General features: G+C 51.4%; 1 protein-coding gene across 1 annotated transcript in view; it reads right to left on the bottom strand.

The window, feature by feature from the left end:
• LOC148539149 (receptor-type tyrosine-protein phosphatase eta-like) overlaps positions 1-21,479 on the bottom strand; it is a 294,391-nt gene that overhangs the window by 71,893 nt on the left and 201,019 nt on the right. Inside the window, exons 26-31 of the mRNA XM_088451820.1 lie at positions 12,835-12,919; positions 4,524-4,568; positions 3,977-4,067; positions 3,688-3,778; positions 2,033-2,106; positions 1,805-1,939 (exon numbers count right to left, since the gene is read on the bottom strand). Of these exons, the coding sequence (XP_088307946.1) occupies positions 1,805-1,939; positions 2,033-2,106; positions 3,688-3,778; positions 3,977-4,067; positions 4,524-4,568; positions 12,835-12,919 (521 nt within the window). The remainder of the gene's footprint in view (positions 1-1,804; positions 1,940-2,032; positions 2,107-3,687; positions 3,779-3,976; positions 4,068-4,523; positions 4,569-12,834; positions 12,920-21,479) is intronic.

Raw genomic sequence — 21,479 nt, 5'->3', positions numbered from 1 at the left:
TGACAGACATACACATCACTGCCTCACTGACAGACTTACACATCACTGCCTCACTGACAGACATATACATCACTGCCTCCCTGACATACACACACATCACTGCCTCACTGACAGACATACACATCACTGCCTCACTGACATACATACACATCACTGCCTCTCTGACATACACATCACTGCCTCACTGACAGACACACACATCACTGCCTCACTGACAGACACACACATCACTGCCTCACTGACAGACACACACATCACTGCCTCCCTGACAGACATACACATCACTGCCTCCCTGACAGACATACACATCACTGCCTCACTGACATACACATCACTGCCTCACTGACATACACATCACTGCCTCACTGACATAAACATCACTGCCTCACTAACATACACACACATCACTGCCTCACTGACATACACACACATCACTGTCTCTCTGACAGACACACACATCACTGCCTCACTAACATACACCTAACTGCCTCACTGACAGACATACACATCACTACCACACTGACATACACATCACTGCCTCACTGACATACACATCACTGCCTCACTGACAGACATACACATCACTACTTCACTGACATACACACACACACACACAGCACTGCCTCACTGACAGACATACACATCACTGCCACACTGACATACACATCACTGCCTCACTGACAGACATACACATCACTGCCTCACTGACATACACACACACACACACACACACACACACACACACACACACACACACACACACACACACACACACAGCACTGCCTCACTGACATACACATCACTGCCTCACTGACAGACATACACATCACTGCCTCACTGACGTACACACACATCACTGCCTCACTGACATACACACACATCACTGCCTCACTGACAGACATACACATCACTGCCTCACTGATAGACTTACACATCACTGCCTCACTGACAGACATATACATCACTGCCTCCCTGACATACACACACATCACTGCCTCACTGACAGACATACACATCACTGCCTCACTGACAGACTTACACATCACTGCCTCTCTGACAGACATATACATCACTGCCTCCCTGACATACATACACATCACTGCCTCCCTGACATACATACACATCACTGCCTCCCTGACATACACATCACTGCCTCACTGACATACATACACATCACTGCCTCTCTGACATACACATCACTGCCTCACTGACACACACATCACTGCCTCACTGACAGCAGCACATCACTGCCTCACTGACATACACATCACTGCCTCACTGACATATATACACATCACTGCCTCTCTGACATACACATCACTGCCTCACTGACATACACATCACGGCTTCATAGAAATACACATTTCTGATAGAAAAATGTTAAGAAATGTCAATTTGCTTCATTACTTAATGGACCGGATATCAGTCCTTAGCAAATAATAGTTCCACGTGAAGCTATTTTGTCACAATAGGGACCATGTTATAAGATAGATATACACCACTCTTGAGTGTGCGGTCGCGCTCTAATATATGCACGCCTTGGGTGGTTGAACCAAAGCGAAACATGACTATAAAGTGCCTTGTGCCTCTTTTACTGTATGTCACTGTTGTGTAGTGAACTGACAAACTCACAAAATGGCCGCCAGCACTGCGGTACACATAGCGGTAAACATAAATGAATCAATATGACGTAAAAGATGCCGGTCAGGTTGCTTGCTGCCAGCCTCCCATTACATAAAATGATCACCAATAATTCGTACAATTACATTGTGGCCAGAGAAGGAAGCATGAAACCATTTAGTACCTTTCCGAGTTCAACGCATCGTGTCAGCATGACGACGGCACGGACATCTTTCTCCCTGATCATGCGCCAGAAGTCATTGACGGTTTTAGGTAGTGGCCCCTGTGCTGCTATATACTCTTCTGAATAGCTGTAGCCCTGAAAAGCAGAGTAATATAATCATGTATAGTAAAAACTTCAGAGTTACCGAGTCACATACTGTATGTGTAATATTCTACTAAAGATACTTACAGGAATAAAGTTTGCATTAATAAAATCGTCTGTGTTGTTCCTCGTATTGGACAGTTTAACTCGAGAAGCATCATCTAATAGAAAAACAAATGATTAGAATTATCTGCTAATTAACAGCATACTATAGTACAACACACATTTAGATGTGTCCATTAGAATTTAATTTGTTAAAGTTAAGAGGCCTTTTTATGATGTATCTGGATTTTTCCCTGTTTGGCCTTGATTTATCGGAGCTATTTACCTACCCTCCAACATGACCCGTTCCACTAGTTACAAAATGCTCTGCTTCTGGACTTACCCCTCATTTATGATTGCAGTCACCTGTGCTGAACTCGGTAATTGGTGAGACGGGAGCTTCAACACAATCGTAAATTAGGTGGGAAATCCCGGAGCAGAGCATTTTGCACCTGGTGGAACGGGTCATGTTGGAGGGTCCGTATTTATCAATGCTTGCATGCCGGGATAGCGCTTTCGAAAACAGTCTGTCCCGGAGAAGAACGTTTCCGATGAAAAGTCTTTCGCTGCAAGCTTATCACAGCGGCGAAAGCTTCCTGATAGAAACTACTGCACATGCGCAAATGTCGCAGCTCACTGTCACCGCAGCTTTACCAATGGGAAACGGTAGCTAACGGCATCTGATGAGAACATCAGCTTGGGGAAAGATCATCTTTTCTGAGCTTGATAGATTCGAGATCTGCGAGGACTGCAGCGCCCGGAGTTGACCGAGTAAACGTTGGACAAATCCGTTATTCCCCCTGCGTTAGGGGTTTAATAAATAGCTCCCATCTTAAAATTGACGCTTTTGCGGTGGAATCTGACAAATGGCCCCAAAGATCTATAGCAAGGAAATTCCTTTATTCACCCCTCTAAATTTACAGGAGACAAACAAAAAGGAAAACGCACATACACATACTGTACATTGCATGATGTACTAAACTTACAGAAATGTTATTATACATTATGGTAAAAGGTTGTAACTGCAATTTGGTAACAAATTCATCTTCAGGGGGAGGAGTACTAAGCCTTGAAGAGAGATAAAGTACCAACCAATCAGCTCCTAACTGTCATGTTACAGGCTGTGTTTGAAAAATGACAGGAGCTGATTGGTTGGTACTTTATCTCTCTTCAAGGCTTAGTACATAGATCCCTCAGTCTCTACAGAAAGCTCCATATGCTAACGTGGAGCGTCATCCGATCAGACATCTGCTGTAAATCGATCAAAGCTAATTGCTGTTTGGTTGTTGCAGCACATGTGCACCCCCCCCCTGGTTCTATCCGGCACTACAGTTAGTAAATGGTGAATTATGCGGTAGGAAATGCACTTACTGTATATTACTTTCCATCTAATAACACATTCAGAGCACAGGATTTAACAGTGAGCGTAGTGTCATTCATTGCTCATTACATGAAATTAGCCAAGCACAAACTTCCTGCTTAAATGCTTTAAATGTACAGTAGGGGGTATATTTACTAAAGTGAGAGATTTTAGAAGTGGAGATGTTGCCCATAGCAACCAATCAGATTCTACTTATCATTTAACTAGCACCTTTCTAGAAGATATTAGCTAGAATCTGATTGGTTGCTATGGGCAACATCTCCACTTCTAAAAACGCTCACTTTAGTAAAATATACCCCTAGGCCGGGGTGATACTTACATGGCAACACGTTGTTGTATCTGTTCTTGTCTTTATTGTCTGGATTCTCAGCTGCTGACTTAGATTGTTTTATACCGACATGTCCCAATTTCTACATTTAAAAATAAAACAAAAAAAATGTGTTGACCAATATAATGAGCAGCTTTCAACCCACAAACCACAAGATCCCCCAGTAAAATGGTAGTAACGTGCCTTCATGAGTATGAAAAAGTTACATGGAACATTAAATATCTACAGAGGTCACAGCACAAGCTCCCTATAGGGGGCGCCGTCATTAGGAACAACGTACCTCATACTCCTGGCTAAATCCCAGGTTGGAGTCAGCGCTTTGCTTCTTGAAGTGGCTGGCGAAGCTGGCGCTGCTCACGAGTTGAGACCTGCTGTGGTATTTAAAATGTGTCAGTTACGTTCGGTCATAACGCAGTAACACAATAACACAATAGCTTTACAGTAAGCGCCTGCAGGAAGGCTGATTACTTTTTCCCAGGTCTTGGCGGGAAAAGAGAGAGACTCTCCGATTATTAAATAAATTGATGTAAAAAACAAAAACATTTATGTATGTCTAAAACAATGCTTTGTCTGAATATCAGAATTGCTGTGCCTATAGTAAGACAGGAAAGGAAATACATTACAGACACACAAGATATATTATTTCTACTTCAATACGAATATTTATTTGAACTCATTTTTCGTTGTATAATTTTGATTTTGGAAGGAGAGTGTAGAAAATGATCACTACAGCCTGCAATGTTCTTGCATATTGTTAAACTTCCCATTTTGACTTTTTTCTCTATAAAAGTTTTGCTGTGAAACCCCGACTATAAAAAGATACTTACAATATTCCTGGACTAGGGACATCTCTTTTCTCCGATTTACCACGCCTATAGAATAAAAAAACTAATAAAAAATACATATGTGCTTATGTACAGAATATAATATATGTCTATGTAGACGTGATGTATGGTGAAATTCTATGCACTTGTGTATAAATACACCACAATGGTCTGCTTCCGATTAAGGCACACGAGATGTTAATTAATCAATTAATTTTAATGTATACTAAAAATCTATTACACTGTCAAATGAATAGGCCCATTCACGTATCTATGACACACTATATCAATAAATAGAAACAATGTAACATCGGTATATATAAAATTACAGTGTTACTAAATGTTCATAATAAGCATTTAGAATCAATTAAATCGTTCAAGTAAAATATTCAAGGCTTAAGGTGCATACACACGTAACGATTTTTTTAACGATTTAACTATAACGACATCGTTATCGTTCAATCGTTGAAAAAATTGTCCAGTTTCTGAGTTATAACGATGAACGATTATCGTTCATGCGTGTTCCCGTTTGTAGTTCAGTCTGACCGACCAACTGAACGATTTTCATTAAGGGAAGTTACAAAAATCGTTTGTAATTCAATAAATCGTTCATTACACTTTAAAAGATCTGACAGATAATCTGACAGAAAATCGTTCAGAAAATCGTTGGTAACAAAATCGTTACATGTGTATGCAGCTTAATTGGTGAAACAGGGAAGTTTAGCTGATGATAAAAATGTCCAATGTTTATATCGCTTTTACACTGGCGTCCCAGTGTAATATAAAATGTAAATGAGTTATCAACGCCTTTCGTTCCCTGTTAACTGGGAACTTTTTCAAGATTGCTGAAAAAGTTCCCAGTTAACAAGGAACGAAACGCGTTGATAACTCATTTACAGGAGCTCCATTTATGTTGACAAGGTAACTACACAGCGGACCATCACGTTATACCCGAAAGAGATAGAATTTAAGTGTTTCAAATCACTGGAATTACTGGAATCAATCCCGTAAGGAGGACTGCTATTATTTAGAGCGACGGCTATCCCCAGCACTCCCAACAGCGTACATACAGAGTTGCTTCCTGTAGTGTGTCCCCGTCCACAGGCGCGGACCTATTTGCCAGGTGCCCGCTGACACACAGTGGCCGGCTAGTTAAGATTGCAATTAAGCAGTGGTAGCCCAAGACACCGAGCACAACCTTACTGTTTGTCCAGGACTGTACACCAGTTTACCTGGAAGGTGTGTCTCTGTTCACGGGTACAGACCGAGCTTTTGGGAACCTGCTAACACACAGAGCCTAGCTCAGCCCCGATGCGACCTGAGAAGCCTCAACCCCCCCACCTCTGTTTGGCCCACTGGCCAGTTAATATTAGAGTAGGGATGACCATCGGTGGGTGAAACCATTGCTGGTCCACCTGTTGATGATTTCCTGTAATCAAGGTAAACCATCCATGGGGATCATCAATGGCTAACCACCGATGGCCATTCCTACTTTATACTAATTGATCCTGATTTTATGGCTACTTGCATTGCTTACAGGTAGGTCCAATATTAGCAACAGCACAGTGGCCACCATAGCAGTCCCCAGCCATGATTTAACCTGCGGATATGACCTACGTGCATCACTCGCAGGTATACCCAATCTGTGGCCTACAGTAGTATTGGTAGCACAGGAGAGGATAAGGATTTGTAGAGAGGATAAGGATGGGAGAAGGAGGGAGGTGGGAGAGAAGTTTAGACTACGGAGATAGGAGGCCTACAGCGTGTGAGGGTATTGGAGGAGTATCTGCAAGTGAGTGGTGTATTGCGATTGGTGAACATGTTTTGGGAAGGTCTGTGCACATGATCCAAGGCTATGTCCATCACACGGCATGTTTTCACCTTTTGCCCTTTGCTTAAGTGTCATGAAATTATTACCAAAGGTCAATTGCATTATGTGACCTGGAATACATAAATGCTTACCATCAATGTAGTGGGTAAAAGCCACTATGAAGAATAGGTGTTTATACTGTGCAGAAGCCTGGTGCTGCTGATTAATGGAGGGATGCCTTAAGGTGCATACACACGAGATGATATCTATGAACGATAACGTTCAACAATATATCGTTCATATCATTCCGTGTGTATGCAATGAACGACCAATGATGCGCGCTCCGGCTGGACAAAAACGATATTGTCCATCGTCCATGCATGCAGGCCAACCTGGACGATATCGTTCATTTTCCATATGGGAGAACGATCGTTGGTCGTGTGGATGAATCTTTGGTGTGCGGATGAACAATGTCGATCATCCAGCACACTGGGAATTTCAGGGAAGATCTTTCAGCGACATCTCTTGCTGGGCAAAGCCTTGTAGAATGGTGGCCTACATATAGTTGTGTTACATAGGAGAAAAATATTGTGCAACCCACATTGTATTCTCTGCAACACAGCAGCCAATGAGATAAAGCAGTGGTTCCCAAACTGCACCCCTTGGCACCCTGGGGTGACTCGAGACACTTGCAGGGGTGCATCTGGTTGGTGGTCCAGCACCAAATCAAATTCTTTATGGTCAATGTAATTTAAATATACGGACAAAAAGAAGTGGAACCCTGCCCCCACCACATAACTGACCCTAAGGATGACAGGTAGCACATCCCTGTCCCCACCACATAACTGACCCTAAGGATGACAGATCAGCACATCCCTGTCCTCACCACATAACTGACCCTAAGGATGACAGGTCAGCACATCCCTGTCCCCACCACATAACTGATCCTAAGGGTGACAGGACAGCACATCCCTGTCCCCACCACATAACTGACCCTAAGGGTGACAGGTCAGCACATCCCTGCCCCCCACCACATAACTGACCCTAAGGGTGACAGGACAGCACATCCCTGTCCCCACCACATAACTGACCCTAAGGATGACAGGTCAGCACATCCCTGTCCCCACCACATAACTGATCCTAAGGGTGACAGGACAGCACATCCCTGTCCCCACCACATAACTGACCCTAAGGGTGACAGGTCAGCACATCCCTGCCCCCCACCACATAACTGACCCTAAGGGTGACAGGTCAGCACATCCCTGTCCCCACCACATAACTGACCCTAAGGATGACAGGTCACCACATCCCTGTCCTCACCACATAACTGACCCTAAGGGTGACAGGTCAGCACATCCCTGTCCTCACCACATAACTGACCCTAATGGTGACAGGTCAGCACATCCCTATCCTCACCACATAACTGACCCTAAGGATGGCAGGTCAGCACATCACTGTCCCCACCACATAACTGACCCTAAGGGTGACAGGTAGCACATCCCTGTCCCCACCACATAACTGACCCTAAGGATGACAGGACAGCACATCCCTGTCCCCACCACATAACTGACCCTAAGGATGACAGGACAGCACATCCCTGTCCCCACCACATAATTGACCCTAAGGATGACCGGTCAGCACATCCCTGACCCCACCACATAACTGACCCTAAGGATGACCGGACAGCACATCCCTGTCCCCACCACATAACTGACCCTAAGGATGACAGGTCAGCACATCCCTGTCCCCATCACATAACTGACCCTAAGGATGACAGGTCAGCACATCCCTGTCCCCACCACATAACTGACCCTAAGGATGACAGGTAGCACATCCCTGTCCCCACCACATAACTGACCCTAAGGATGACAGGTCAGCGCATCCCTGTCCCCACCACATAACTGACCCTAAGGATGACAGGTCAGCACATCCCTGTCCCCACCACATAACTGACCCTAAGGATGACAGGACAGCACATCCCTGTCCCCACCACATAACTGACCCTAAGGATGACAGGTCAGCACATCCCTGTCCTCACCACATAACTGAGCCTAAGGATGACAGGTCAGCACATCCCTGTCCTCACCACATAACTGACCCTAAGGATGACAGGTCAGCACATCCCTGTCCCCACCACATAACTGAACCTAAGGATGACAGGTCAGCACATCCCTGTCCCCACCACATAACTGACCCTAAGGATGACAGGTAGCACATCCCTGTCCCCTATCACATAACTGACCCTAAGGATGACAGGTCAGCACATCCCTGTCCTCACCACATAACTGATCCTAAGGGTGACAGGTCAGCACATCCCTGTCCCCACCACATAACCCTAAGGATGACAGGTCAGCACATCCCTGTCCTCACCACATAACTGACCCTAAGGATGACAGGTCAGCACATCTCTGTCCCCACCACATAACTGACCCTAAGGGTGACAGGTCAGCACATCATTGTCCTCACCACATAACTGACCCTAAGGATGACAGGTCAGCACAACCCTGTCCTCACCACATAACTGACCCTAAGGATGACAGGTCAGCACATCCCTGTCCCTACCACATAACTGACCCTAAGGATGACAGGTCAGCACATCCCTGTCCTCACCACATAACTGACCCTAAGGGTGACAGGTCAGCACATCCCTGTCCTCTCCACATAACTGACCCTAAGGATGACAGGTCAGCACATCCCTGTCATCACCACATAACTGACCCTAAGGGTGACAGGTCAGCACATCCCTGTCCTCACCACATAACTGACCCTAAGGATGACAGGTCAGCACATCCCTGTCCTCACCACATAACTGAGCCTAAGGATGACAGGTCAGCACATCCCTGTCCTCACCACATAACTGACCCTAAGGATGACAGGTCAGCACATCCCTGTCCTCACCACATAACTGACCCTAAGGATGACAGGTCAGCACATCTCTGTCCCCACCACATAACTGACCCTAAGGGTGACCGGTCAGCACATCCCTGTCCCACCACATAACTGACCCTAAGGATGACAGGTCAGCACATCCCTGTCCTCACCACATAACTAACCCTAAGGATGACAGCTCAGCACATCCCTGTCCCCACCACATAACTGACCCTAAGGGCGACAGCTCAGCACATCCCTGTCCCCACCACATAACTGACCCTAAGGATGACAGCTCAGCACATCCCTGTCCTCACCACATAACTGACCCTAAGGGTGACAGGTCAGCACATCCCTGTCCTCATCACATAACTGACCCTAAGGATGACAGGTCAGCGCATCCCTGTCCCCACCACATAACTGACCCTAAGGATGACAAGTCAGCACATCCCTGTCCTCACCACATAACTGACCCTAAGGATGACAGGTCAGCACATCCCTGTCCCCACCACATAACTAACCCTAAGGATGACAGGTCAGCACATCCCTGTCCTCACCACATAACTGACCCTAAGGATGACAGGTCAGCACATCCCTGTCCTCACCACATAACTGACCCTAAGGATGACAGGTCAGCACATCCCTGTCCCCACCACATAACTGACCCTACGGATGACAGGTCAGCACATCCCTGTCCCCACCACATAACTGACCCTAAGGATGACAGGTCAGCACATCCCTGTCCTCACCACATAACTGACCCTAAGGATGACAGGTCAGCACATCCCTGTCCTCACCACATAACTGACCCTAAGGATGACAGGTCAGCACATCCCTGTCCCCACCACATAACTGACCCTACGGATGACAGGTCAGCACATCCCTGTCCCCACCACATAACTGACCCTAAGGATGACAGGTCAGCACATCCCTGCCCTCACCACATAACTGACCCTACGGATGACAGGCCAGCACATCCCTGTCCTCACCACATAACTGACCCTAAGGATGACAGGTCAGCACATCCTTGTCCTCACCTCATAACTGACCCTAAGGATGACAGGTCAGCACATCCCTGTCCTCACCACATAACTGACCCTAAGGATGACAGGTCAGCACATCCCTGTCCTCACCACATAACTGAGCCTAAGGATGACAGGTCAGCACATCCCTGTCCTCACCACATAACTGACCCTAAGGATGACAGGTCAGCACATCCCTGTCCCCACCACATAACTGACCCTAAGGATGACAGGTCAGCACATCCCTGTCCTCACCACATAACTGACCCTACGGATGACAGGTCAGCACATCCCTGTCCTCACCACATAACTGACCCTAAGGGTGACAGGTCAGCACATCCCTGTCCCCACCACATAACTGACCCTACGGATGACAGGCCAGCACATCCCTGTCCTCACCACATAACTGACCCTAAGGATGACAGGTCAGCACATCCTTGTCCTCACCTCATAACTGACCCTAAGGATGACAGGTCAGCACATCCCTGTCCTCACCTAATAACTGACCCTAAGGATGACAGGTCAGCACATCCCCGTCCTCACCACATAACTGACCCTAAGGATGACAGGTCAGCACATCCCCGTCCTCACCACATAACTGACCCTAAGGATGACAGGTCAGCACATCCCTGTCCTCACCACATAACTGACCCTAAGGATGACAGCTCATCCCTGTCCTCACCACATAACTGACCCTAAGGATGACAGGCCAGCACAATTTACTTCACTTTACTACTTCACTGCATTTTTTTTCTGAATCTCTCAATAACAAACGTTTGGCTTAGGGGCGCCATGAAAACAATTCTGATGCACTAGGGCACAGTGATTTAAAAAAGTTTGGGAAGCGCTGAGATAAAGCATGTTCACCAGCTGCAAACTATCCCTGTTTCTAACTGTATGACCATTCCCTCTGCACCACAACAGACCACTCACAGTGCTTAACTATTAATAAATTACTGACCAACTGACTGATAATCGGTAAAAGAAAATCAGCAAAAGCATTTTATTTTACCAAATAACTAGGCGCAGTGCAGCGGTATCTAACCTCTTTCCTCCATAGTCACCTATATAGCTAACAATAGGTTTAAGTTATATAAATAATCCCAATGTTTATCACAATGTGTCACTTTGCAACATTGTTTTTTTCATCACAAATTTATGAGTATCAGCCAGAGGTTCAGTGGCGCTATCGGTTAGCGTGCGATACCTATACATATGAATCACGGTTTATAGACCGGCTTGCATGTCCTGTACAAGGATAATTAAGGGCTCTAAGAGGCATATGTATCAAGCCCCTTTTTTTAATTGAAATCATTCAGAAAATGCAGTTTGTGTATGATGTAAGTATTGGGGCGATAAATCTAGCAACGGCCTAATGCAGGAGATCTACAATCTGATCCTATCTACAGGTTCCAAATACGCGCAGCTTTTCAGTGCTTTGCCCCGTAGTTTGGCGCTACCCTAAGATGGCATTTTTGCAGGGGAGGGATCTTGCAATCTAGCGATCCCTCTCCCACAGTCTCCATCCTCTGCCATAGTGTTTCAGTACATGATACCGCGCACATGCATCTTATCTTTGTGACATCTGTAAGATCCCATCAGGATATTGGGGACTACTTGCCAATATTAAACGGTGAAGCTAATTGTCTATGTCCTGAGATACTGATAAGTACCACGACTTTTCTTAAATAGCAGAATGTGGATTTTATAAATATGTATATAATTTATTTATATTTAAATGTAGGTTCAGCATTATTTAGAACCTATATCTTTACTTTTTCTTGTCTCCTGTAAATCTCCTATCTGTCTGTCTGTCTGTCTGTTACCCTCCTGCTTTATAGCTTACAGTTCTGTGATTACAGTATACCAGCATGACACAACACCATACAATGCTGCCACCTGCTGGTGACAAAGATGCATTATGAATATATGCAGGGAGCAACAGATTGCCTAAAGCTACATAATTGCATGGTTATAAGGAAAACACTGACATCCAGTACAGATCTTGTTGAAATCTACTTTATATACTTGCAAACTAGTGAGTAAATATTGGTGGAGGATGTGACCTGGGCAGATAAACGTGTGGATGCTGATACTGTACAGTGTACAGTTATTCATGGGGAAATATATTAACCTACGTGATGCAGGGACCGGAGCAAGTCTGTCAGATTTTTGAAAGTGCCAATCATTTAAAAGGAAAAGCCAAGTCGGCATTACAGAGGCATGAGGCATTTTCAGTTCCTTCTGTTTTTATGGGCTGCAATAGGTTCAGGAGGCATAATGTTTGCTTCCACAGAAGGTCATTTCCTAAGTGCAAAACATCCCACTTTGGACCCATGTGCCTCAGTGTGTGCCAGCATTGTGCCTAGATGTCCATCAGGGCACTGCTCTGCGCACGTAGACCCAATTGGTAATAAAAACAGTCATTTTTATGGTCAATGGAAGCTTGAAATCAGGTGAAATCGGGCAGTGTGTCAGGAGAAACCTCTGACCTGTATAAGGTGCATCACCCAGACCCAGCGGCCCATGACCAAGGTGTCTGACTCTAGATACGCGTACATGACCTATAACATGTAATACGTGTTCACACTCTCACATGTTCCAATTGCTTTACCTTCTTCTCCACCAGATAATAAATCCTATTATGCCGATAACCAGAATGCCCAGTATACTTCCAACCACAGCTCCTATAATCACGTCTGAGAGAAACAAACACAATATCAGCCATGTTGTACCAGTGTAAGGTGGAATCACAGTACTGTACATTGTCACTGGTAATACACCTCAGTGAGGCAATCTAGATGAAACGGAGAGAGAGAGAGAGAGAGAGAGAGAGTGAGAGAGAGAGGGAGAGGGAGGGAGAGAGAGAGAGTCAGAGAGAGGGAGGGGGAGAGAGAAAGAGAGGAAGAGGTAGAGAGAGAGAGAGGGAGGGAGGGGGAGAGAGAGGGAGGGAAGGAAAGTGGGGTAGAGAGAGGGAGGGAAGAAAAAGAGAGGGTGAGGATGAAAGGGAGGGGAGAGAGAGGTATAGGGAGGGTGGAGAAAGAGGGCGAGAGAGGGAGGGGGAAGAGAGCGGACGAGGGAGAGAGAGGGAAGGAAGAAAAAGAGAGATGTTTAGTGAGAGAGAAAGAGAGAGAGAGAGAGATAGGGAAGAAAAGAACAGGACAAGGGAGAGGAGAGAAAAAGAGAGTGTGGGAGAGAGAGAAAGAGGGGGGGAGAGAGAGAGGAGGGGAGAGGAAGAGAGGGAAAGAGGAGAGAAATAGCGGGGTAAAGAAAAAAGGGTGAGAGAGAGGAGGGAAGGAGAGAGGAGGACCGAGAAATAGAGAGAGGGAGGGAGAGAAAGAGGGTGCGGGAGGGAGACAGAAGGAAGGGGGCAGAATGAGCGAGAGAGGGTGCGGGAGGGAGACAGAAGGAAGGGGGGAGAATGAGAGAGAGAGGGTGCGGAAGGGAGACAGAAGGAAGGGGGGAGAATGAGACAGAGGGTGCGGGAGGGAGACAGAAGGAAGGGGGGAGAATGAGAGAGAAAGGGTGCGGGAGGGAGACAGAAGGAAGGGGGGAGAATGAGAGAGAGAGGGTGCGGGAGGGAGACAGAAGGAAGGGGGGAGGGAGAGAGAGAGGGTGCGGGAGGGAGACAGAAGGAAGGGGGGAGAATGAGAGAGAGAGGATGCGGGAGGGAGACAGAAGGAAGGGGGGAGGGAGAGTGAGGGTGCGGGAGGGAGACAGAAGGAAGGGGGGAGAATGAGAGAGAGAGGGTGCGGGAGGGAGACAGAAGGAAGGGGGGAGAATGAGAGAGAGGGGGTGCGGGAGGGAGACAGAAGGAAGGGGGGAGAATGAGAGAGAGGGGGTGCGGGAGGGAGACAGAAGGAAGGGGGGAGAATGAGAGAGAAAGGGTGTGGGAGGGAGACAGAAGGAAGGGGGGAGAATGAGAGAGAGAGGGTGCGGGAGGGAGACAGAAGGAAGGGGGGAGAATGAGAGAAAGAGGGTGCGGGAGGGAGACAGAAGGGGGGAGAATGAGAGAGACAGGGTGCGGGAGGGAGACAGAAGGAAGGGGGGAGAATGAGAGAGAGAGGGTGCGGGAGGGAGACAGAAGGAAGGGGGGAGAATGAGAGAGAGGGTGCGGAAGGGGGACAGAAGGAAGGGGGTAGATTGAGAGAGAGAGGGTGCGGGAGGGAGACAGAAGGAAGGGGGGAGAATGAGAGAGAGAGGGTGTGGGAAGGAGACAGAAGGAAGGGGGGAGGGAGAGAAAGAGGGTGCGGGAGGGAGACAGAAGGAAGGGAGGAGAATGAGAGAGAGAGAGGGTGCGGTAGGGAGACAGAAGGAAGGGGGGAGGGAGAGAGAGAGGGTGCGGGAGGGAGACAGAAGGAAGGGGGGAGGGAGAGAGAGAGAGTGCGGGAGGGAGACAGAAGGAAGGGGGGAGAATGAGAGAGAGGGGGTGCGGGAGGGAGACAAAAGGAAGGGGGGAGAATGAGAGAGAGGGTGCGGGAGGGAGACAGAAGGAAGGGGGGAGAATGAGAGACAGGGTGCGGGAGGGAGACAGAAGGAAGGGGGGAGAATGAGAGAGAGAGAGAGGGTGCGGGAGGGAGACAGAAGGAAGGGGGGAGAATGAGAGAGGGTGCGGGAGGGAGACAGAAGGAAGGGGGGAGAATGAGAGAGAAAGGGTGCGGGAGGGAGACAGAAGGAAGGGGGGAGAATGAGAGAGAGAGGGTGCGGGAGGGAGACAGAAGGAAGGGGGGAGAATGAGAGAGAGAGGGTGTGGGAGGGAGACAGAAGGAAGGGGGGAGAATGAGAGAGAGAGGGTGCGGGAGGGAGACAGAAGGAAGGGGGGAGAATGATAGAGAGAGGGTGCGGGAGGGAGACAGAAGGAAGGGGGGAGAATGAGAGAGAGAGGGTCGCGGGAGGGAGGGCGAAGGAAGAGGGGAGGGAGAGAGAGAGGGTGCGGGAGGGAGACAGAAGGAAGGGGGGAGAATGAGAGAGAGAGGATGCGGGAGGGAGACAGAAGGAAGGGGGGAGGGAGAGAGAGGGTGCGGGAGGGAGACAGAAGGAAGGGGGGAGAATGAGAGAGAGAGGGTGCGGGAGGGAGACAGAAGGAAGGGGGGAGAATGAGAGAGAGGGGGTGCGGGAGGGAGACAGAAGGAAGGGGGGAGAATGAGAGAGAGAGGGTGCGGGAGGGAGACAGAAGGAAGGGGGGAGAATGAGAGAGAGGGGGTGCGGGAGGGAGACAGAAGGAAGGGGGGAGAATGAGAGAGAGAGGGTGCGGGAGGGAGACAGAAGGAAGGGGGGAGAATGAGAGAGAGAGGGTGCAGGAGGGAGACAGAAGGAAGGGGGGAGAATGAGAGAGAGAGGGTGCGGGAGGGAGACAGAAGGAAGGGGGGAGAATGAGAGAGAGAGGGTGCGGGGGGGGAGACAGAAGGAAGGGGGAGAATGAGAGAGAGGGTGCGGGAGGGAGACAGAAGGAAGGGGGGAGAATGGGAGAGAGAGGGTGCGGGAGGGAGACAGAAGGAAGGGGGGAGAATGAGAGAGAGAGGGTGCGGGAGGGAGACAGAAGGAAGGGGGGAGGGAGAGAGAGAGGGTGCTGGAGGGAGACAGAAGGAAGGGGGGAGAATGAGAGAGAGAGGATGCGGGAGGGAGACAGAAGGAAGGGGGGAGGGAGAGAGAGAGGGTGCGGGAGGGAGACAGAAGGAAGGGGGGAGAATGAGAGAGAGAGGGTGTGGGAAGGAGACAGAAGGAAGGGGGGAGGGAGAGAAAGAGGGTGCGGGAGGGAGACAGAAGGAAGGGAGGAGAATGAGAGAGAGAGAGGGTGCGGTAGGGAGACAGAAGGAAGGGGGGGAGGGAGAGAGAGAGGGTGCGGGAGGGAGACAGAAGGAAGGGGGGAGGGAGAGAGAGAGGGTGCGGGAGGGAGACAGAAGGAAGGGGGGAGGGAGAGAGAGAGGGTGCAGGAGGGAGACAGAAGGAAGGGGGGAGAATGAGAGAGAGAGGGTGCGGGAGGGAGACAGAAGGAAGGGGGGAGAATTAGAGAGAGAGGGTGCGGGAGGGAGACAGAAGGAAGGGGTGAGAATGAGAGAGAGGGGGTGCGGGAGGGAGACAGAAGGAAGTGGGGAGAATGAGAGAGAGGGGGTGCGGGAGGGAGACAGATGGAAGGGGGGAGAATGAGAGAGAGGGTGCAGGAGGGAGACAGAAGGAAGGGGGGAGAATGAGAGAGAGAGGGTGCGGGAGGGAGACAGGAGGAAGGGGGAGATAGAAAGAGAGAGGGTGCAGGAGGGAGACAGAAGGAAGGGGGGAGGGAGAGAGGGTGCTGGAGGGAGACAGAAGGAAGGGGGGAGAATGAGAGAAAGAGGGTGCGGGAGGAAGAGAGAAGGAAGGAGGGAGAATGAGAGAGAGAGAGTGCGGGAGGGAGACAGAAGCAAGGGGGGAAAATGAGAGAGAGAGGGTGCGGGAGAGAGACAGAAGGAAGGGGGGAGAATGAGAGAGAGGGGGTGCGGGAGGGAGACAGAAGGAAGGGGGGAGAATGAGAGAGAGGGTGCGGGAGGGAGACAGAAGGAAGGGGGGAGAATGAGAAAGAGAGGGTGCGGGAGGGAGACAGGAGGAAGGGGGAGAATGAGAGAGAGAGGGTGCGGGAGGGAGACAGAAGGAAGGTGGGAGGGAGAGAGGGTGCGGGAGGGAGACAGAAGGAAGGGGGGAGAATGAGAGAGAGAGGGTGCGGGAGGGAGACAGAAGGAAGGGGGGAGGGAGAGAGGGTGCGGGAGGGAGACAGAAGGAAGGGGGGAGAATGAGAGGGTGCGGGAGGGAGACAGAAGGAAGGGGGGAGAATGAGAGAGAGAGTGTGCGGGAGGGAGACAGAAGGAAGGGGGGAGAATGAGAGAGAGAGGGTGCGGGAGGGAGACAGAAGGAAGGGGGGAGGGAGAGAGGGTGCGGGAGTGAGACAGAAGGAAGGGGGGAGAATGAGAGGGTGCGGGAGGGAGACAGAAGGAAGGGGGGAGAATGAGAGAGAGAGGGTGCGGGAGGGAGACAGAAGGAAGGGGGGAGAATGAGAGAGAGAGGGTGCGGGAGGGAGACAGAAGGAAGGGGGGAGAATGAGAGAGAGAGGGTGCGGGAGGGAGACAGAAGGAAGGGGGGAGAATGAGAGAGAGAGGGTGCGGGAGGGAGACAGAAGGAAGGGGGGAGGGAGAGAGAGAGGGTGCAGGAGGGAGACAGAAGGAAGGGGGGAGAAAGAGAGAGAGGATGCGGGAGGGAGACAGAAGGAAGGGGGGAGTGAGAGAGAGGGTGCGGGAGGGAGACAGAAGGAAGGGGGGAGATTGAGAGAGAGGGGGTGCGGGAGGGAGACAGAAGGAAGGGGGGAGAATGAGAGAGAGAGGGTGCGGGAGGGAGACAGAAGGAAGGAGGGAGGGAGAGAGGGTGCGGGAGTGAGACAGAAGGAAGGGGGGAGAATGAGAGGGTGCGGGAGGGAGACAGAAGGAAGGGGGGAGAATGAGAGAGAGGGGGTGCGGGAGGGAGACAGATGGAAGGGGGCAGAATGAGAGAGAGGGTGCGGGAGGGAGACAGAAGGAAGGGGGGAGAATGTGAGAGAGAGGGTGTGGGAGGGAGACAGGAGGAAGGGGGAGAATGAAAGAGAGAGGGTGCCGGAGGGAGACAGAAGGAAGGGGGGGAGGGAGAGAGGGTGCTGGGGGGAGAATGAGAGAAAGAGGGTGCGGGAGGGAGACAGAAGGAAGGAGGGAGAATGAGAGAGAGAGAGTGCGGGAGGGAGACAGAAGGGGGGAAAATGAGAGAGAGAGGGTGCGGGAGAGAGACAGAAGGAAGGGGGGAGAATGAGAGAGAGGGGGAGCGGGAGGGAGACAGAAGGAAGGGGGGAGAATGAGAGAGAGGGTGCGGGAGGGAGACAGAAGGAAGGGGGGAGAATGAGAAAGAGAGGGTGCGGGAGGGAGACAGGAGGAAGGGGGAGAATGAGAGAGAGAGGGTGCGGGAGGGAGACAGAAGGAAGGTGGGAGGGAGAGAGGGTGCGGGAGCGAGACAGAAGGAAGGGGGGAGAATGAGAGAGAGAGGGTGCTGGAGGGAGACAGAAGGAAGGGGGGAGGGAGAGAGGGTGCGGGAGGGAGACAGAAGGAAGGGGGGAGAATGAGAGGGTGCGGGAGGGAGACAGAAGGAAGGGGGGAGAATGAGAGAGAGAGTGTGCGGGAGGGAGACAGAAGGAAGGGGGGAGAATGAGAGAGAGAGGGTGCGGGAGGGAGACAGAAGGAAGGGGGGAGGGAGAGAGGGTGCGGGAGTGAGACAGAAGGAAGGGGGGAGAATGAGAGGGTGCGGGAGTGAGACAGAAGGAAGGGGGGAGAATGAGAGAGAGAGGGTGCGAGAGGGAGACAGAAGGAAGGGGGGAGAATGAGAGAGAGAGGGTGCGGGAGGGAGACAGAAGGAAGGGGGGAGAATGAGAGAGAGAGGGTGCGGGAGGGAGACAGAAGGAAGGGGGGAGAATGAGAGAGAGAGGGTGCGGGAGGGAGACAGAAGAAAGGGGGGAGAATGAGAGAGAGAGGGTGCGGGAGGGAGACAGAAGGAAGGGGGGAGGGAGAGAGAGAGGGTGCAGGAGGAGACAGAAGGAAGGGGGGAGAATGAGAGAGAGGGTGCGGGAGGGAGACAGAAGGAAGGGGGGAGAATGAGAGAGAGAGGGTGCGGGAGGGAGACAGAAGGGGGGAGAATGAGAGAGAGAGGGTGCGGGAGGGAGACAGAAGGAAGGGGGGAGAATGAGAGAGAGGGTGCGGGAGGGAGACAGAAGGAAGTGGGGAGAATGAGAGAAAGAGGGAGCGGGAGGGAGACAGAAGGGGGGAGAATGAGAGAGAGAGGGTGCGGGAGGGAGACAGAAGGAAGGGGGGAGAATGAGAGAGAGGGTGCGGGAGGGAGACAGAAGGAAGGGGGGAGAATGAGAGAGAGAGTGTGCGGGAGGGAGACAGAAGGAAGGGGGGAGAATGAGAGAGAGAGGGTGCGGGAGGGAGACAGAAGGAAGGGGGAAGAATGAGAGAGAGGGTGCGGGAGGGGGACATAAGGAAGGGGGGAGAATGAGAGAGAGAGGGTGCGGGAGGGAGACAGAAGGAAGGGGGGAGAATGAGAGAGAGAGGGTGCGGGAAGGAGACAGAAGGAAGGGGGGAGAATGAGAGAGAGGGTGCGGGAGGGAGACAGAAGGAAGGGGGGAGAATGAGAGAGAGAGGGTGCGGGAGGGAGACAGAAGGAAGGGGGGAGAATGAGAGAGAGAGGGTCGCGGGAGGGAGACAGAAAGAAGGGGGGAGGGAGAGAGAGAGGGTGCGGGAGGGAGACAGAAGGAAGGGGGGAGAATGAGAGAGAGAGGGTGCGGGAGGGAGACAGAAGGAAGGGGGGAGAATGAGAGGGAGGGTGCAGGAGGGAGACAGAAGGAAGGGGGGAGAATGAGAGAGAGGGGGTGCGGGAGGGAGACAGAAGGAAGGGGGGAGAATGAGAGAGAAAGGGTGTGGGAGGGATGTCAGAAGGAAGGGGGGAGAATGAGAGAGAGAGAGTGCGGGAGGGAGACAGAAGGAAGGGGGGAGAACGAGAGAAAGAGGGTGCGGGAGGGAGACAGAAGGAAGGGGGGAGAATGAGAGAGAGTGGGTGCGGGAGGAAGACAGAAGGAAGGGGGCAGAATGAGCGAGAGAGGGTGCGGGAGGGAGACAGAAGGAAGGGGGGAGGAAGAGAGGGTACGGGAGGGAGACAGAAGGAAGGGGGGAGAATGACAGAGAGAGAGAGGGTGCGGGAGGGAGACAGAATGAAGGGGGAGGGAGAGAGGGTGCGGGAGGGAGACAGAAGGAAGGGGGGAGAATGAGAGAGAGAGAGGGTGCGGGAGGGAGACAGAAGGAAGGGGGGAGAATGAGAGAGAGGGTGCGGGAGGGAGACAGAAGGAAGGGAGGAGAATGAGAGAGAGAGAGGGTGCGGTAGGGAGACAGAAGGAAGGGGGGAGGGAGAGAGAGAGGGTGCGGGAGGGAGACAGAAGGAAGGGGGGAGGGAGAGAGAGAGAGTGCGGGAGGGAGACAGAAGGAAGGGGGGAGAATGAGAGAGGGTGCGGGAGGGAGACAAAAGGAAGGGGGGAGAATGAGAGAGAAAGGGTGTGGGAGGGATGTCAGAAGGAAGGGGGGAGAATGAGAGAGAGAGAGTGCGGGAGGGAGACAGAAGGAAGGGGGGAGAATGAGAGAAAGAGGGTGCGGGAGGGAGACAGAAGGGGGGAGAATGAGAGAGAGAGGGTGCGGGAGGGAGACAGAAGGAAGGGGGGAGAATGAGAGAGAGAGGGTGCGGGAGGGAGACAGAAGGAAGGGGGGAGAATGAGAGAGAGGGTGCGGGAGGGGGACAGAAGGAAGGGGGGAGAATGAGAGAGAGAGGGTGCGGGAGGGAGACAGAAGGAAGGGGGGAGAATGAGAGAGAGAGGGTGCGGGAAGGAGACAGAAGGAAGGGGGGAGGGAGAGAAAGAGGGTGCGGGAGGGAGACAGAAGGAAGGGGGCAGAATGAGAGAGAGAGGGTGCGGGAGGGAGACAGAAGGAAGGGGGGAGAATGAGAGAGAGAGGGTGAGGGAGGGAGACAGAAGGAACGGGGGAATAATGAGAGGAGAGAGGGTGCGGGAGGGAAACAGAAGGAAGGGGGAGGGAGAGAGGGTGCGGGAGGGAGACAGAAGGAAGGGGGGAGAATGACAGAGAGAGAGAGGGTGCGGGAGGGAGACAGAAGGAAGGGGGGAGGAAGAGAGGGTACGGGAGGGAGACAGAAGGAAGGGGGGGAGAATGACAGAGAGAGAGAGGGTGCGGGAGGGAGACAGAATGAAGGGGGAGGGAGAGAGGGTGCGGGAGGGAGACAGAAGGAAGGGGGAGAATGAGAGAGAGAGAGGGTGCGGGAGGGAGACAGAAGGAAGGGGGGAGAATGAGAGAGAGGGTGCGGGAGGGAGACAGAAGGAAGGGAGGAGAATGAGAGAGAGGGTGCGGTAGGGAGACAGAAGGAAGGGGGGAGGGAGAGAGAGAGGGTGCGGGAGGGAGACAGAAGGAAGGGGGGAGGGAGAGAGAGAGAGTGCGGGAGGGAGACAGAAGGAAGGGGGGAGAATGAGAGAGGGTGCGGGAGGGAGACAAAAGGAAGGGGGGAGAATGAGAGAGAGGGTGCGGGAGACAGAAGGAAGGGGGGAGAATGAGAGAGAGGGTGCGGGAGGGAGACAGAAGGAAGGGGGGAGAATGAGAGAGAGAGAGAGGGTGCGGGAGGGAGACAGAAGGAAGGGGGGAGAATGAGAGAGGGTGCGGAGGG

The sequence above is a fragment of the Taudactylus pleione genome, unplaced genomic scaffold, assembly GCF_031769625.1.
Source record: "Taudactylus pleione unplaced genomic scaffold, aTauple2 ptg000027l, whole genome shotgun sequence".
NCBI lineage: Eukaryota > Metazoa > Chordata > Amphibia > Anura > Myobatrachidae > Taudactylus > Taudactylus pleione.
Note: the sequence above shows the minus strand (reverse complement) of the source record. Positions and strands in the feature narration are given on the sequence as shown.